This window comes from Schistocerca piceifrons, chromosome 3, assembly GCF_021461385.2.
Source record: "Schistocerca piceifrons isolate TAMUIC-IGC-003096 chromosome 3, iqSchPice1.1, whole genome shotgun sequence".
Classification (NCBI taxonomy): Eukaryota; Metazoa; Arthropoda; class Insecta; order Orthoptera; family Acrididae; genus Schistocerca; species Schistocerca piceifrons.
This window is the reverse complement of record NC_060140.1, coordinates 817,436,159-817,456,315: the sequence shown is the minus strand read 5'-3', so window position 1 is coordinate 817,456,315 and position 20,157 is coordinate 817,436,159. Positions and strand designations below refer to the sequence as shown.

Sequence of the window (20,157 nt, the reverse complement as noted above, 5' to 3'; positions counted from 1 at the left end):
GGAGACAGTGTTGTAAGGTATCCGCGATGTTATTCAGTCTGTACACTGAGCAGGAGTGAAGGAAGGCAAGGAGAAATTTAGAAAGGGAATTATAGTTGAAGAGGAAAGAATAAAAACTTTGAGATTTGCCGATGACAATGTAATATTGTCATAAGAGCAGTTTGACTCAATGGATAGTGTCTTGTGAAGAGTTTATAAGATGGATATTCACGAAATTAAAACAAAGGTAACGGAATGCTGTCAAATCAAACTAGGCGATGCTAATAAAATCAGATTAGAAAATTAGACAGTAAAAGTAGTAGACGAGATTTACTTTCTGGGCGGTAAAGTAACAAACGGTGGCCGAGTCTTTCTAATCAAATTGCGTGCCTATGGAGGATCGTTTCTGTTGTGCGACTAGGTTCGTAATTTCCTGCCAGAAAGATCACAGTTCGTAGCAATTAACGAAAATCAACGAGTAAAACAGAAGTGATGTCCGGCGTTCCTCAAGGAAGTATTATAGCCCTCTGCTGTCCCTAATCTGAATAACGATTTAATAGATAATTCGGGCAGCCCTCTTAGACCGTTTTGCAGACGGTGCTGTCATTTACCGTCTAATGAAATCATCCAATGATCCCAATTGCAAAATGACTTAGACACGATATCTGCATAGTGCGAAAAATGGCAACTGCCTCCCAGTAAGGAAAAGTGTGAGATCATCCATACGCATACAAGAAGAAATCATTCAAATTTCGGTTACTCGATGAACCAGATCAATTTAAAGACTGTAAATTAAACCAAATACCTAGGAATTACAAGTATGAACAACTTAAATTGGAAACATCATATAGATAATGTTGTTGGGAGAGCAAACCAAAGGCAAAATTATATTGTCAGAACACTTAGAAGATGCAACAGGTGTACTAAAGAGACTGCCTACAATACGCTTGTTCGTCCTCTGCTATGCTGTGTGGGATCCTTACTAGACAGAACTGTAATTGTGCCGAGATAAACAGGATAGCGTGAGAATATCGTGCAACCAGCCGTCGGTCTGAAGACCATAACAACATAAAAGCCTTCATTTTCATTCAGATGATTAAAATCTCTTCGGAAAAGCACTCAAAGTAACTTTGCATCTTGGATGTGCTATGTCATAATTTATTATTATTTTTCTCTTTGATTAATTTAAGGATTTGGGCCATATCCACCTAAGGAATGCCACACGAAAGATAAATAGTGGATATTTTGGTACATTTATTAATCTAAAGTCGACACTCGGAAGCCACAGAAACTAAAATGTAAGTGCGTAGCTTCCCCTGTCCTTAATCAAGTTCCACAACATTTTCTGAGTGTGACCACAAAATCGTGTCACATCATCCAAATTTTTCGTCACTGTAGCAGATGAAAAATACATAAAGCAGTTATCATAGTATAGGGTGTTTATTTGTGTAAATGAATGGTGCGGTTTTTAAACATTAATAATAAATTAATTTATTACTTTATCTGGCAAACCTTACAGTATAAGCAGCAGCAATTGTCCAAATTTTTATGCGCTATTCTCTGTTCGTTTATCATGCTAACTGCGCATGAGTAGTGTCTGTTTCCAGAACAGCATTGCAAAAGGAAAAGCTTTTCCGTGTACTCGCTTCGAGGTTTCCAGATTTGTGGTTGCAGATTTGTATGAAGAAGAGTCCTCGTCGAAAGAGTGCCCTAGGCGTTTCACCGAAGTTCTCGCAAATGGCTTAGCAGAACAAGCAGGTAATTATTCATGCCAAAGATTATGGGGCGAAAAGTGTTGCGCAAGTGGCTATGTTTTAAACCGAAAAAAGTGGGATTAGTACAGGCCCTTACGCTAGCAGGCAGAATGAAAAGGCGTGACTTTGGTGAAGAGCTGCAGTTAAAAATGGAGGACGCGGATTTTGTAGAAAGACTCATCTTCAGCGATGAAGCCTCTTTCATGTAAGTGGCAAGGTGAGCGCACACAATGTCTGTATCTAGGGAAGCGAGAACCCACATACGCTGATAGAGCATCAGCGTGACTCTCCAGAAGTAAACGTTTTCAGTGCGGTGTCGCGAGAGAAAGTGTACGTCCCAATTTTCTTCGAGCAACAGTCGGTGACGGTTTACCCATTTCTAGAAATGTTGGAAACTTGATTGGTACTCGAGCTGAACACCAGTTATTATGATGGTTACCTTTTACAACTCAACGGCACTCGACCGTATTTGGATAGGAATGTATGTGTACTCTTTAGTCATGATTTCACTGGACTGGACTGGACTGGACGTGCTGCAACAGCAATCAACATCCTTCCCCCCTGTCCAACCCGTTCGCCGTTTTAACACTCTGTGATTTCTTCCTGTGGGTGTTTGTGAAAGACTGAGTTTATGTACCGCTAATGCCTAAGTTGCTTGAGGAAGTGTGTGATTGGATAAATCGTTCACTGCAAATCATCATGGAGTACATGCTATACCGAGTGTGGGAAGAATTTGGTTACCATGTAAATGTGTGTCGTATAACCAAGGATCCACATATTGAATGATTGTGATTAACGCATCAGTATCTTGGACGTTTGCCCCTGCTTATGTTGTAAGGTATGCCCATATAAAGTAATAACTCGACTTATTGTTAACTTTTAAAACTGTACCATTTATTAATAAACACCTTGTATTAGGGAGACCGGAAAGTATTATCATTGCCTAGTTCGAAGTCATGTCAAAGAAATTTTCAGGTTGGAGTGATTTGTTTACTCATTGTTCATTAAATCATAAGTCTTTTCCAATTTATGGTGAAACGGACAAGAAAATACCAGAATTGGAACATATCCAGCATCACATACTTTTTGTGTCACAAGGTTAGTAACGCAAAAGTTGCTGCCAAAAACATTTGCGATGTTTATCGAAGCGCAATAGACGTTCGTAAATACCAAAGATAGTTTTTTAAAGTTCAAAACCAGTAATTTTCATCTTCTCGAATCGTGTCGATCAGGCAGACCAACAGCTTTAGACAGTGATATGTTAAGGGCAGAAGCAAATCTATGTCAGACAATCGAGGAACTATCAAACACTCATAGGCAACCTTGATCGACCATCCAAGAATATTTACAGCAGACTGATGAAGACAAACAAAGCTAACTGGAGAACTACGTGCAATTTATTGCTTCAGCGACACGATGCAGAAGCGTTTTTGGGTCGCTTGATCACCGGAGATGAAAAATGGGTCCTCTATGATATCTGAAACGCAAGAGACAGTATGGCGCTCTCCGAATGAATCGCCATGAAGTACGGCCACGACAGGTTTACGCCTCGAAAAGGAGATTTTTTTGTGTTTGGTGGAGTATTCGGCGGGATGTTCATTCTGAAGTGTTGAAACCTCCACAAACTGCGAGTGCAGACCTTTACTGTGAAGAACTAGATCGAATAAATCAATTTTAAATTAAAAAGTGCCCAACGATTGTCAGCGCCAAAGGCATTTTTCTGCAACACAGTAATACAAGACCGTACTCCGCAAGTCGAACCCTGGAAAAAATTAATGAATTGGGTTGGGATGTATTGTCTCTCCTACCATACTCGCCCGATGTTGCGCCATGGTATTTCCGTTTATTCCACCGCTACAACATTTTATAAGTGGCAAAAAATGTGAATATGTGGATGACGTCCAACATGCCATCTCCAGAATTGTTGCCCAAGAACCAGTTGATTTTTATCGATCCGACATTGAAAATTTGCATACTAGGTGGCAAAAGGTTGTTTATAACGACGGTTATTACATCACTGATTAAAAATAAAATCTTTCTCACATTTCATTTGTTCGGTTTTAATATAAGAAAGAGACGTTACTTTCCGGTTCACCCAATATATGGATTTGACAAATAAGAATTGTAATTATTCACTGCAGTGCACAGTTGTGCATTTTTGTTTACAATCTGTAGTTGACACTGAAAGAAAACGTCTTCCATCATCTCTTACATAAAGTCATATACAGTATCTAGCAAATTTTTAGTTTTGTAAATGATGTAAAATTAAGTCTATCTACTCCCGGGAAACGATTCATGTGACCGGCTATAAACGTCAGCGTTTGCTAGATCAGGTCTTGCTGCAATACATAACAATAAAAAATTTCAGCACAGTGTAAGAGGATCCTAGGGGGAACTTTGAGGGGAACAAACAAGGTCACAGGCGTGAAAAGTATTCTGCTTTTTCTACAGGAACTACGTATAAATTTTCCGGAGACCACAGATCATGCAGTACAACAAATATTATTTTTACCTCTGTTTGGAGTTTCACATGGGAAGCTGTCACCAGTTCTAAGGCTGGTTTTTCTAATCCCAGAGCTTTTCTTGACTTTTCACTGTTCAGTTACACATTTCCCCTTCTTTGAGCTGATAATTGGCTCTATCGCAATTTAATGTGTGATCCGTACGACGGTCCTACTAGGTATTTACCATATGCAGAAAGCATAGCAAAAAAAGAAAATCACAGCGATTGAAAGACGCTTAGGACCAACTGAGAGATCATCGATAGTAAATTAAACCGGATTTGAGATGTAATATTGCCAGTATTACGTCCCTCTCTTCATAAGAAGTGAGTGTTTAACGATATTATTTGTAATATGAAACTTTAGTTGCTTATATTTTGAGCAGAGCGTATGCAACAGGTTTCCTCCTTGTTAACGACGGCCCTGCGTTGCAAGTTCTTACACGGAGAGACGTTTTGGGATCACCTTAGGGCACTCTCTGTTACAGTACTTCTCGTTGTGTTTGTAAACGTATTTTATTTGCTTCCTTGTTTTACTTTCTTAATCGGCTAGTCGCCTGCCTACGCGGGTAGGACGATAGGATCATTGCAACTGAATTAACTAATTAACTCTTATGCAAGAGTAATTAATTGCCGACTTCCTTGTCGCTAATGAAACATAATCCAAGGAAGCGCTCTGTGGTAGTTGTGAGCTACAGATATTCCGGTCCACCCAACTGTGGATCAGTCATTATCTCCATGATATATGAGTATGCAAGACGCTGTGCTAATTGCACCCGAAATACGTTGTGGTCGAACGAGCCGGTGAAGGCAACACAATGCTTTCATTAACGCGAGCTCTCTCCTTCAGTAGTTATTCGATAAGTCATTTCTCATCGTAATGTAATTGGCTCCCTCTTCCCATTCCATCTGCCAAGGGAGAATAGCCATCACCAGGTGCGGAAAACTTGGCAGCATGTCGCCTTCGGCAATATACACTCCTGGAAATGGAAAAAAGAACACATTGACACCGGTGTGTCAGACCCACCATACTTGCTCCGGACACTAAGAGAGGGCTGTACAAGCAATGATCACACGCACGGCACAGCGGACACACCAGGAACCGCGGTGTTGGCCGTCGAATGGCGCTAGCTGCGCAACATTTGTGCACCGCCGCCGTCAGTGTCAGCCAGTTTGCCGTGGCATACGGAGCTCCATCGCAGTCTTTAACACTGGTAGCATGCCGCGACAGCGTGGACGTGAACCGTATGTGCAGTTGACGGACTTTGAGCGAGGGCGTATAGTGGGCATGCGGGAGGCCGGGTGGACGTACCGCCGAATTGCTCAACACGTGGGGCGTGAGGTCTCCACAGTACATCGATGTTGTCGCCAGTGGTCGGCGGAAGGTGCACGTGCCCGTCGACCTGGGACCGGACCGCAGCGACGCACGGATGCACGCCAAGACCGTAGGATCCGACGCAGTGCCGTAGGGGACCGCACCGTCACTTCCCAGCAAATTAGGGACACTGTTGCTCCTGGGGTATCGGCGAGGACCATTCGCAACCGTCTCCATGAAGCTGGGCTACGGTCCCGCACACCGTTAGGCTGTCTTCCGCTCACGCCCCAACATCGTGCAGCCCGCCTTCAGTGGTGTCGCGACAGTCGTGAATGGAGGGACGAATGGAGACGTGTCGTCTTCAGCGATGAGAGTCGCTTCTGCCTTGGTGCCAATGATGGTCGTATGCGTGTTTGGCGCCGTGCAGGTGAGCGCCACAATCAGGACTGCATACGACCGAGGCACACAGGGCCAACACCCGGCATCATGGTGTGGGGAGCGATCTCCTACACTGGCCGTACACCACTGGTGATCGTCGAGGGGACACTGAATAGTGCACGGTACATCCAAACCGTCATCGAACCCATCGTTCTACCATTCCTAGACCGGCAAGGGAACTTGCTGTTCCAACAGGACAATGCACGTCCGCATGTATCCCGTGCCACCCAACGTGCTCTAGAAGGTGTAAGTCAACTACCCTGGCCAGCAAGATCTCCGGATCTGTCCCCCATTGAGCATGTTTGGGACTGGATGAAGCGTCGTCTCACGCGGTCTGCACGTCCAGCACGAACGCTGGTCCAACTGAGGCGCCAGGTGGAAATGGCATGGCAAGCCGTTCCACGGGACTACATCCAGCATCTCTACGATCGTCTCCATGGGAGAATAGCAGCCTGCATTGCTGCGAAAGGTGGATATACACTGTACTAGTGCCGACATTGTGCATGCTCTGTTGCCTGTGTCTATGTGCCTGTGGTTCTGTCAGTGTGATCATGTGATGTATCTGACCCCAGGAATGTGTAAATAAAGTTTCCCCTTCCTGGGACAATGAATTCACGGTGTTCTTATTTCAATTTCCAGGAGTGTATGTTTCGGCGCCACAACTGCTTGCTGTTATAGTGATGGGACTAGCGACCACAGGAGTTTGTTTGTCAATATAGCTCGGTCCACACTGAACAGGAACAATGACGGACACCACGTAAAAAATAATGTTCGTATTCGGGCAGGCATCGTTGATTTGGTTATTTCATCGTTTTATTAGCGGGGGGTGGGGGGGAGAGGGGAGAGGAAGGGTGCTGGAGTGACGTTTGATTTCACACAGTGCTACAGTGCTGTATGAGCTATCTCCTATCTAGCAGTTACTATTAAAAACGGAATAGTGCTATGTTAAGACGCGCATTCATGCAAGCGCTAGATAAGAGTATGAGGTATAACCACCTTTGCATTGCATACTGCTGTAGCAAAATATTCGTAACATAAAAGTCGAAGTCTTTTCTTTTTGTTAAGACACCAGATTCATATTTTCTTTTTATACTTTTAAGTTCTTCGAAGCGAAAATGAGAAATAATCTCCGAATCCGCAGAAAAGAATTTACGAAAGTCGGATTTAAGTAATCGGACGTCTCAGAAAGTGGTTTTTCTTTTTCTTACATTATGTTTTCTGTCTCGTCTTTTAGTGTCTTTTCCATTCTCTAAGAAGATTCAAGTATGTAAAAACAAGTATGTAGCACTAACTGCTAGTGAAAATGTGTTAGTGTAAATGTCAGCCTCAGGCGACAAAACCACGTAACTATGTGTCCAAGATAACATTACCTTGCAGGTAGTAAGCAACATGTTCTACCTGATCAGAGCTAAACGTGGGTGGTCGGAACGTGTTCTGTACCACTCTCCTACCGAATGCGTGTCTACTGTGCAGCTTCCCTTGGTAAAGAGAGTCAGTAAAACGTAACCAGGAAATTAAATTTCTGCGTAATCGTGGTAAATGATATATTGAATTGTGATCTTAATCACTTATTAAATTAAGTGATTGCGGACCCGTAGTTCGACACATTATTTTGGTATTTTAGTGTCATATTATAATGGCAATACTTTCTGGAAGAATGTGTCCATCAAAATAACGAATAGATTGGCAAATTCCTCGTAGATACCTTGATTCGACAACTGACATCAACCATGAATTTAACTGTACAATGTTGCAGATCTATCACACAGCAGCACTTGGCAGTCGTTTTGTTAGCCTTCTATGAAGGGTAGAAAGCAGTACAAAATCTTGGTACATTACTCAGAATAAGTTTATAACATTTGTTCTACTGTTGAAGTTGTATAATTATCTGCATAAAAGGGACACTGTAAGAAACGAAAGGATGATGGACTGGTTCACTCCGTATTAGTAGTAGATCGACGTACTTATATTTTAGTCCTTCTCGAAGCCGGTAATCCAGTGCAGTCTGGCACTGTAGCTTAACTACATAAATTAGCTTCCAGACTAGAGAATAATTATAGTTTGTATAATAAAAGTGTAACTGATCGATCTCGGGCGCTGCAAACGTGAGTATACGCACATCAAGTAAAGTTAACGGAGCAAGTGTGTCGTTCAGTGGTCTACAGTGGTTGTGTGAGCAATATACAAACCAACATACCTGGTGGCCGCTGCAGTTTGCTGGCCAACCACTGGGTTGAGGACTTCTTTACATTTAGATGGGTGCCGAATCAGACAGTGAATATGAATGGAAGACTATGCCATAACAGCACAGACAACACAGACAACCTCAAAGAATTTCAGCACTCGTTCAACTAAAGTATGGGCAGAGAAAATGTGTATTTTCTCTTCATTGTAATTGTACGAGTAAAACGGTCATGAAGCAACATTTACACGCAGAAATTTATAAAAACTGATAATCTGTATCAAGAAAATTCAGAGAAATTAAGAGTCTCTTCGGCCAGCAAATAATTTCAGAATGTCTCAATAGGTGTCAAATAAATGTATACTTGTTTCATTACTGTAAGGCACATGTCCTCTGTTTGCGTGAGGGGTTGAATTTCTTGTAGTTGTATACTCAGAGAGAAAGTTCGCCATAAGTAAATTCACAGATATTTTTCGGTGTGTTTAACAAGAGAACTGCAGCGAATAATTATAAAAAATTAACTACGCGAATCAGCTGCATACTCGTCAGTAACACTGACAATGCTAAGGAAGTCCCGAATTGCTGTTGCGTGCCGGGCCCTGGTAAGGGTGATTTCGTATTATGATAAAATTTCAAAGGTGTCACAGTAACTTGTGGATGATGAGTGATTTATTCAATGAAGTACTGTGTTCATGTAGCTGTGGATTGGTGTGGAATAAAGGGAGAAACGAGAAGCAACCTGATGCCTATTTTCTTCTCTCTCTCGCTTTATGAGTCATCAATATTCTGACTGATTTTAATGCGGCTAACCACAAAATCCAGTCATGTGCCAAGCTCATCATTTCAGAGTAACCCTTGCATCCTACGTCCTCCGTTATAGTGCCGTATGGCCGTCGAACACAAAGTCTGTTGCCGGCGGACGGATTGCCGTCACAAAGTTGCATGCGGTCTCTTCAAGGCTTTTGGAATTTAACTGAGTATGTTGAAACAGAGGTTTGTGATCGGGAGATGTTCATGCCAACAGTTCTATCTTCTTTTCTGGCCTAATACTATCTCATTATAATTGTTCCATTGTCAGGAAACTAACAGCTGGATTCACATGAACGGAGGTAGAGCGTGCGACTAATCTAGACTAAAACTTGCTAGTTACGATCAATAGCGGAGAAATGTACCAAACAAAGAAGACAGCGTCACTCAGCAATCCAATATGTTGTGGTCGACTCTCTGGTGTCGCAAGGGGGGATATCCTTGAATCACGGACCAGAAGTCTCAAACAGAGCTCATCATTCATAATCAGTCAGCGACGACTTCCACGTACATTCGTTCTGCGAGTGACAAGGCACTTAGTCATAGCAGCCTGGGAGGTCATTCGCTCATCTGTCATTTCAAGTTGCATTGCAGCTTCAGTGTACTAGAGCCGTAGTATCTTTCCATCAAATAGTGGCCGATCTATGATATAAACTATTTAGGTGGTGAACAGTGTTTCCATTCTACCTGTCTGAGACGAAATGTTGTTTTCATAATCCAATATGGCATAATCATTAGATCTTGCAATAGTCACTGCAATCTCTCTATCACATTTGCGATTCCATTTAGTCTTCCAGAACTGCAGTAAATGATAACTCAGCACCTATAATGATAGATACATTTAATAAGCAGTGTTAAACGAAATCCCCGCACGCAGTATCGTCAAAATCCGCGGGAGAAACAAAGAATTAAAAGACTCTCAATCATTCCGAGTCGTCAGCATAATGAAATATATTGCATGCGTCAAATACGCACAGTGTGTGGCTAGCGTTGTAACTTGTAGTTCTATTTGACGTTCGGTGGGTAGCGGAATTTGGTTTGGGGGGTCGGGGGGAGGGGGGGGGGGGGCAGGAAGAATAAAGGTGGTTATAGAAGTAAAAGGAACCTGATGATTTGGTTACAGAATTGAATGCGAAATTATTTGTGCGATCAAGCTGGTATCTCGCACGTAATGCTTGCAACGAAAATAAAAGCGGAAAAAATGCTGTCGTGTAAGTATGCCCTATCGAGTAAAAATGCAGAGAAAATTACTGAGGAAAAGGAAGAAAATAAAAAAAGTCTTAAAATAGGGACGGCTTAAGGCAGGATAAAGGAAGTAGGAGCAAAAGAAAAGTTGTGTGCCTCTTCGCTAAATTAATGGCACAGATAGTGTGCACAACAGTAATTTCCTAAAATTAAAAAGCGAGAGTTACCTACGTATAAAAGGTGTGTTAATGGAGGGAAGCACCTGACGGTATAGAATGAAGAATAACTAAAAGGGAGATAGTACAAGTAATTAACGGTATGAATGCTAGTAAATGAGTCCGGCCGCCTTTAATATATGCTGCCACAAGAAGCATAAAAATTATAACACCCTCTGATCGACTGTCGCGCTGTGTGTGTATTTGTGCTCATATGAGAATATCCCTGGCTCTCCTGTTATGGATATAAAGTTAGCGTTTCGAGAAGTTCGTTTCGTTGAATTAGTCTGCCACTGCAGGTAGAGGGCGTGAGGGGCAGATCCAGCATCCCTTGCCCCTTCCCCCTTCCCCCCTTCTCGCACCCTCGCGTTCCCCTCGAATCTCTCCTCTGGCCGCCATCCTCCCACAGTTAGACTCCGCATCCAGAGTAAATTATTCTGACCGCTTCCATGTCTTATCATTAGTCCTGCTGGTAGTGTTAATTATAGCGTCGTCGAGGCTTCCACAAAAACATACATCTTAAACACAGATACGTATCTGGCGTCCAAATCCGAGCTGCTTCTGTCAACGCACTAAAATATTTATCTGATCGGGCGTTGCGATTTGAGAACTGAAATGCCTTAAAGCGTGATCCTGTTATACATTAACAATACGTGATTCTATAAATTGATACGCAAAGGCCGGCTGCCGCTGGGCTTCGGGCAGGGAACAGATGGAGAGGTAGCTTTAGATGATTCAGATAGTATTTACATCACTCTTATTACACTATTCATTAGCATATTTTAAGTAATATTTACTTATGACCCGTGTGCAATTAGCGTCACGAGTGATGCTTTCTGTTGCGAGTAATCTCGCAGAGGAAGCGGCTATTACAGTTGCTCTCCCTTCGTAACAATAATCTACAAATCTTTCATCGTGTGATAAATGTTACGCATTACCTCAACATTGTATTGATCTAATTTATGCACACTGACGCTCAGTATAAATTACTTGAGACTGTAGTGCAGGCAGAAGTCATTTGTCTTGCGCGAGAAACAGTAGCTTTTCTGTGCTAACATGGTATATATCAATATCAGCTGGACTAAGCATCGGTACATTACTTTTGACCAGACATCTGCGTAATCAAATCGTTATCGCAAAATAGCCGTTATCGCAAAATAGTCCCGTAACGCTAGATCGATCAGGAACAGAACGGGCGCCTCTTTGCGTGACACCCTCGATAATTTTATAATTTTGGATGCTGTAAATCGCACGGGAAAATCAGTGACTGAACATTTTTCAAAGATAAGCCATTATTCTGTTAGTGATACATTTTTTATACTTATTTTATAAGAAATCAGTGACACGTACATTTGCAATATACAAATTAGTGGTGAGCATTCAGCATAGGGTCAATTTTATTGTTCTGCATTCAGCATAGGGTCAATTTTACTGTTCTGTCAATTTTACTGTTCTGTTATCGTTGCTTTTGACTAAATGTAGTATGAATAGTGTGTGAGAAGGATGATTACGAATTTTTTAACTCCTGCTTCGAGATGTATTACTTTTTTGTGGTTCCAGATAAGATTTTTACATTTTCTGGTACACATACCCATGAATCAGACGAACCTGTCACCCACACATACCCTCCATCGCCACCACCCACACTCAAGTAATACATTATGGTTTGTATGCTGTGCAAAATTCATCGAAGAATCTCTCTTACTTATGAAGAAAGGTGTAACTATAGCAACAATTACTGCCATTAGTACAATTACTGCCATTAGTAAGTGAAAAAAATGATGAAATTTCACATGTAAAAAATCATTTCGTTATGTTTTCGAACTTCCACTCCTATGAGTGTGAATTCTCAATCCTTCCTAGTCATGCTGACAAAGTTATATGAATTTATATTTTGTAAAAGATATAGACAGTGGAAATTAAAATGTCCTGTGGTGCCTCTCCTGCTCCAAGTCGGCCCGTTTGACGTCCTAACCCCCTTAACAATAAAAATCTCAGTGATCGTTCCACTTCATGTCCTGACACACTGTTACTTCCAAATATGGTGTGACTAACTCCAGCTATGACTTCTGTTATTATGGGCTTGCACATATTCTGGACTTAAATCAATCATCCCGAGATTTGAAGGGTCCGACAGCTGTAACTGGTCCTTGATGCCTTGGATACTGCTACTTGTGAGAGTGACATCCGAGTTGACACCAGACACGTTATCTCGGGGACAGATGTGTGGCTCTTGCTGACTATGCGAATGCCTCATCGTCGCGCAGAGAGCTCATAGAGAAACGTGCCATGTGTGGACGAGCGTTGTCCTGTTGGAAAATTGCACCATGGTACTGTCGTATGATGGGTAACACTGGGGACGCATGATGTCCGTGACGTACCATTGTGATGTCAGGAGCACTACCACTCGTGACCTGAAGTCCTACTCGAGGGTCCCCATACCATGCCGCCAGAAGCAGTGCCGCTGTGTCTCTGTAAAACATTGGAAGAATGGGACCTGTGGCCAGGTCGCCGCCATATCCGAGGACGATGGTCACTCTGGGTAGAGCAGAGCTGCAATTCGTCCCAATAATTGATTATTTCAGTTCACATAATTTGCTGTGAAATGTACAGTTTGGTTTTAGAAATGGTTTAAGAACCGAAAATGAAAATGCTATATTCTCTTTTGTCTGTGAGGCTCTGTATTGGATTAAACAAAAGGTTGCGAACGCTAGGTGTCTCATTTGATTTAATTAAGGCATTTAATTGTGTTGATCACAAAATGTTACTGCAGAAATTAGGCCATTATGGAATAAGAGCTTACAATTGGTTCATCTCTTACTTCAAGAACAGACAGCAGTACTCAGAATGGCTGCGACTTGCAGTTCCAGAGGGGCAAAGTTAATTGGGGGTGCCGCAGGGGTCGATGCTGGGGCTGCTACTGTTTCGTATTTATAGAAATGATACGCCTTCTAGTATTACAGGTGATTTTAACATATTTCTGTTTGGCTGATGACACGAGGTTGGTAGTAAAGGATGTTATGTGAAATATTGCCACAGTATCAAATAATGCATTTCAGGACATAAGGTCAAGGCTCGTAGAAAATAGTTTGATGCCAAGTCACAGTAATACTCAGTTTTTACAGTTTCTAACATACCGTTCAACAACACTGATATTTTGATTACGCAGAATTGGCATATAATTAGTGAGACTAACAGTTCAAATTCCTAGGCGTTAGGATAGATAGTAAGCTGTCGTGGAAAACCCATATTCAGGATCTTGTTAAAAAACTAAATACGGCTTTATTTACCATTATAACAGTGATGGTTCAATACGAAAAGTTGTCTACTGTGCTTCCTTTCATTCTCTTATAACGTATGGTCTTACTGTTTGGGATATCTCTTTTGATTCAAAAAGGGTAGTTTTGTCTCAGAAATGGGGGGTTCGGGCTGTAAGTGGTGTGAGTTCGCGAATCTCTTGACGAATCTGATCAGCAGTCTGGGAATCTGACTTTGGCCTGTCAATACATATTTTCTTTAATGTAGTTTGATTTTATCAGTATCAGCTTAATCCCAAGAGTTAACAGCTTTTACACAGTTAATACTAGGTAGAAATCAGCATTTGGAATGCACTCCCTTAACTCTTGAGCACAAAGGCGTGCAGTATTCTGCTGCATAAGCTGCCACAATAATTTAAAATTTCAGCAGTAATACACGAACTTTCAAGTCTAAACTGAAGAATTTCCTTGTGACTCTCTCCTTCTACTCTATTATTACTCTTGTTATAATTTCATGTATTGACCCGTTTCATGACCATGTGGGCGTGCTCCTCAGTTTTAGCGTGCGGAACATGACACATAATATAAAATAAAGTGAAAAACAACGCCACGCCATTCATTAGCAATCCATGCTCCCCGATCAGGCACCACTCCAAAGTTTACGGCAGCCTACGTACGGGATGGTAATTCCAATCTCCGGCTGCTGTTAGTTACTGGCCAATGGAGTGGGGTAACATAGAATGTTGCAGGAAGTTCGTTACTTGTCTCGGATGGCAGGCGCAGATGTGAATGGGTTACGATGTGCTTGGCGCAAAATACAGCGATCCTCCCTCGACAATGAGCGTGCCTGCCCTTACGGACCACGCAGTTCAACATCAGATCAGGTCACTACTGCACCCGAATGCTCCACAAATCTGGATATTACGCGATTCGACGAGCCGGCGAAATGGAGACCCATAACGTGGACTCTGTCAGGTGATGAACGCTATCTCATACGATTAAGAGGCATCACCGTGTCCTTCACGATGATCACTCAATATCTGTCGTTGTTCACGCTCAGTATGTACTCTACCGGGCCTGATAACAAAACAAAACGCGAATTACCGTAATGCACTCCGGTGGGCGTTCTATCTGTCACAGAGAATTGCGGCTCTAAACATCTGCATTACCGTGTACGATGTATACATCTACGGAGCTACATCGTCATCCGACCGCGTCTTCTAGGTGCACCACTTTTGGTGTTACGCTATGCAAATATCCGGACCAGCAGTTCGCGTCACGCTACGGACTTCTCCGTACTTCAAGTCTTGAATATAAATCTTACCTCGATTTCTGGACCTGGACATTGCTTTTGAAGCCTCAGATATGTTTGTAGCTGTCTGAGGAGATTCTGGCTGTGGTCATTGGCACTGATTTCTGCAGTCTTTACTTACGCCCTCTGCCACATTTTCAGCGATCGACTTAACGTCGATCTTGGTTTCCACACGCAGCGTGGTTTGCGGTAGTGACTTGTTCACTTTTTCTGAAGCTACGACTCGAAAGAATGTATTGGCATTTTACGATATTTGAATAAACAGAAACTATTTACTATTGCTTAGTGAATTCCGCAAAAATTAACAATATCAGTAAACTATAGATTTAACTTAATTTCCATTCAGCGTCTTGTTTTACTATAAGGAGATCTTCAACTGGACACGTGGCTAGGCACAGAAAACGTCTTATATGAGAGACGTGTGGACCTTATGACATTCACGTATACTCTCATGAGACGATGTAACGAAACACACGTTTTCGCATCGCTGCTGTTATCTACAATTCGAGAATGCAGTTGACTGCTTAGAAAAGAAAGTCCATTAGCTGGAATATTCTATCAACGCGTTTTTCAGGATATATATATATATATATATATATATATATATATATATATATATATATATATATATACATATATATATGTGTGTGTGTGTGTGTGTGTGTGTGTGTGTTTGAAAGAACTGGTAATAGTGATCCATGTCTCGCGGAGGATGAGACCCACCTCTCTGAACACGAGCAAAGTCCCTTCAGCGGCCTCGTTTGAGAGTGTGAGCTAGCTCCATTGGAGATACTTTGTTGAAGGACCTATGACAGCCCTACCCTCAGATGAGTTAGGGGCTCTTAATCAAGACTCTTAATCAAGGACTGGAATCTAGCTTCTACCAAATTCGACGTCAATGGCTTGAAAAATGGTCGATCTCTCTCGGGTCCAATTATATTTCTCATATTATGACTTACACTACAACAGACAAACATACTCCACATGACAAATAAGCCAGTAAATCTAATGGTTGAACTGACAGTCACTCTTGATTTGGTTCCGCGCTCCGTTAGAAATATGCTCAGTGTAACTGCAACATAGACAGCTTGCTGCCGTACGAGATGGGGAGACGAACAAAATCTGGATTGAATCTGCGCAACAGGTTAACAACCGTCAGTTGGTATACCGGCCTGCTTGTGAGTGGTTTTTAGGCAAATGCTACTTGGCCCCCAAAATCCGCATCAGAGAACACGATACACAAACAGGAAAAATGCGATCGTTCACACAGAACGAAGTTTCTCTTACAAATGGGACACACGACGCCTCTCCCTCAGTTTACATTGACGAATATGGGATCAGGAAGGGCACAAAGTTAAATAATAAAAATAAAATATTCCAAATGCTGAGAAATAGACCATATACTAGACGTAATGAACCTACGCAAAAGAAAGTAATTGCAACGTTAGCTGTGCTTCAAATTTTTCGCTCCGCTGCAGATGAACACTGCAATATTCGCAGGACTTACATGTGAGGTGCACCACAATCTTATGAACACTAGAAACTCCAGTTACTTTGGTAACTACTACTTACTGTTATATATTTAATTAATAACGTAGTTAGCACAATTCTTTGATGCTTTCAGTGTATCCATTATGGATAACGAACTGCTGCTTTGATTTAAACTGGCGATTTATCTGGTTATAAGTGTGCAACCAGTCGCTTTTTTGGAATTTAGGTACGATTTATTGTACTGTTAACTAGTTTTCGAGTCACTGCAGGCTCATCATCAGATGGCGGTAATAAAATAGGTACAATAATTTGCTACATCAAATTTTCGGCCTGAGATGCATTGTATTACATAATAAATATTTACAATAAAAGATAATATGTTTAAGTGAATCTTGCTAGCTGCAGGCGTGTTCTTTTGTTGATAATATACGAGGAATATAGCTTAAAAATGTTTATCTTTTGTGTACCTTTTAATCCATATTCCTTGTATATCGTCATTATAAGAACACACTTGGAGCTAGCAAGATTCACTTAAATATATTATCTGTATTTTCAAATATTTATTTTGTAATACAATGCATCTCAGGCCAAAGAGCATGATGTAGGAAAGTGTTGTATTTGTTTCATACATATTCGTTGTATTTACATACAGTGCTTACATTCTGTGACTAACTGTGAAAGTGCAGCGAAACACTGTGTATATTTTTGTGTACACCTGACAATGTACTGTATGAGAAAGGAACTGCTATGGAAACGCGCTGTAAGTACCCAAAACGTAACAAAATTTCTGTTTCATTAAGGTTCCATTACTGATTCCTAAATTTCCGTTATTTTCGCAAGCCCCATCACTACAGTGTCTAGCTGCCCTTGGTCGGCGATATAATGTTCCTGTAGCATCTCCATCTGATGACGAGCCTGGAGAGGCTCGGAAACTAGTTAATGGTACAATAAATTATATCTGAAATACAAAAAAGGATCTTGTTGCATATTTATACCCAGATAAATCATTACTGAGATTTAGTGCTGAGTTTTCTAATGGTATCTCTTTTTCCGCTCTTAAGGCACATAAAGTTATTTGAAAAATGATGTTCAAGCACGTAGGTGAACTGCACGTACTATGTAATCTTGTGAATATTCTCTGCAGCAGTACCGTTATCATATGCATATGTATACAGCCTTCAAATTTTGCCATTTCTCAACTGTCTCCGTAAAGAGCCAAGTGTTGACACACAGTTTTTCTCACATTTCTGCTGCAGCTGACAGTAGCTTAATTTAATCTGGCTATTCATCAAGGATTACTCGATGCTGTAGCCTACCTTTTTAATGTTGGGGTATAATCAAAACTGATCGGTTCGTCTTTCTGCCATTTCTCGACTAAGTTTACTAAGGACACCTTTGTTCAAAAAAATGAATGAAAGCAATGAAGACACAGAACAATAAGATCATAACATGGAATGATATACGTAAGCGATCCACTACCGCGTCAATGCGTAGGCCTATAACTATTAAGTGGCACTAAACGGAAACCCTCTGAACTGTCGCGCGCAGTAGAGATAATTTGAAGACAATCGACCCTTATAAAATTTTCCATCGCGTTGTAAAGTGGAGAGGGTCTCTCCAACGAAGTTTTTAACCGCTACTGTATTGTCGGAAGGATAGTATTATTCTTCGTGTCTGTCACTCTGAATGCTGCCCTAGCGTGATATGTACAACTCATCTAATTAAGTAAAAGTGAAGCCAACCTCTACCTTTTAGAACGTTACCGGAGGGAAGGGGAGATGCGGTTGGGATGGGGGTGGGGAGGGGCGAGGGGGAGAGACGAGGATAACGTCGAAACGACTGCCTGAGACGTATTATTTGGTGCTAATCCAAAATAAATGAGCGGCTACTTAAAGAAGCTAATTCTTTGTCTCGCTGCCTACGCCAGTTGTTACCTGCGTCTGCAGCAATTTTACACGCACAATGTGGCGGGCCATTGTGTGTGCGACGCAATTGCTTATGTGCGCAACGTGTACTTAGAGGGACACAAAGAAACTTAAATATGAGCTGCTCGGAATAATTGATGCTCATCAGGCGTGATGAACAAAAGATGGCCTATACGGCGGCCTCGGTGCGCCCCCAAGACTGCGCTGGCCGTCTCTTCGCCACGTGTGGTTGTCGTCCAGTCGCAAGGCGTCGTGCCGTACTTACAAGTACTGGCAGTCTGCGACTGACCAAGTACTGTAGATTAGACAAGGCATCTAACAGTTCCTACCACATGTGCCGCCGTGACTGTGAACGCTGGAGTTCAGTGACTCGATTACCTTGCTGCTCACGTTTCGATGTATATTTCTGTTATATATACGTAGCTCGTATAATATAGGAAGATAATTCCATTTTCCACCTGACTTTATACAATGACTGTCATTTCATTACGTAGCCGATATCTTAGTAAACACTGCCTGTTCGATAATAACGAGGTGTTTCACCTCTTCACTGTTGAGATTTAAAAAAAACTGGAAGGCCCGCACTCGCGGGAAAATATACCTATTTACAAAAAAAAAAAAAAAAAAAAAATGAATAAAGCTTCACTTGTGTGGACCGTGGAAACGAATTGGTCAAATTTTAATTACGAAAAGTAATCCATGAAATGTTTACCGACGCAGTCTCAAAAGCATAATTAATGGGCGGAATCTCTAAATGCAGACGGAAGCAATGAAGCGGCTTGGCTCCAGTCACCTACAACTGGGTAGGAGAAAAAAAAAGAGGAATTGGAAATTAAAGGACTACCAAATACCACTAATAAAAGTGGGAAGAAGGAAACAGTGTATTTAAGTATACTGTCTGGCAGGTGCGAATAATTTTGCTGCACTATATGAAATACGGCTATGACACCTCGCGGTGGATCCAATTCGTTTATTTGCCCCCATTGCTCATTTACAAAACAGCGTAAGACTACTTTTTAAGAATAATTAAACAAACTATCCCGTAAGTGCATAAATTCTGTGAAACAGTTGATAAGATGTGTTACTTACCTTCAGATATGAGCCTTTCGCGAATCTCCCAGGCGAAGATGGTGGGGTTCTCCCTTTTGTATTGCTCTATCTTGGAGACGACTGCTGGCGTGGCCACCTTAGGTTTGCTGCCTCCAATAAGGCCTGGCGGCCTAAGAGTTCCTGCAAGCGAAGGGAGTTAAAGATTAGCTTTGAGCGTCACGCCTTCTCTATCTTTGTAGCACTGTGTACAAAATACTACAGCACTCCTGCTTTCTGTGGTGCATGTCCTGAAAACAAAGCTATTTTTTTTCTCTCCTAAAGGCAACTAGAAAATAATTTCTTTGCGAATATTTTCGAAGATTAGAAACGAGTCTCCGTCGAAAGGACTTATATCTGACCACAAGGAAAATTCGAACCTTTTAATCTTCCTGTGGATATAACTAAATGTTTGTAATGTGTGTGTGCGAGAGAAAGAGAAACCAGGGTCAGCATAGCTTATTATCTCTACAGAAGCAGTGTGTCCAACAACTTAACAGCTTCAGAATGTTGTCAGTTAAAAATGTTGTCCATAAGATAAATATTAAAAGTAAAACATTACATTTCTCGCTGTGAATAATGACTGAAAGGAAATCAAGCTCTGCAGAGCTGTACAATACATGCACTTATTCCTCATGTAACGCGGGTAAATAAATACCCTACTGAGCATCCATGTCGTAGGCCGTTAATTTAGTGTGTTTCCAGAGTGAA

The 20,157-nt window shown here is 41.6% G+C and overlaps 1 protein-coding gene across 1 annotated transcript in view; it reads right to left on the bottom strand.

Annotated features, from left to right (window-relative positions):
* LOC124789083 (paired box protein Pax-3-B-like) overlaps positions 1–20,157 on the bottom strand; it is a 299,586-nt gene that overhangs the window by 91,894 nt on the left and 187,535 nt on the right. The window contains exon 4 of the mRNA XM_047256374.1: positions 19,450–19,590. Coding sequence (XP_047112330.1) covers positions 19,450–19,590 — 141 coding nt within the window. The remainder of the gene's footprint in view (positions 1–19,449; positions 19,591–20,157) is intronic.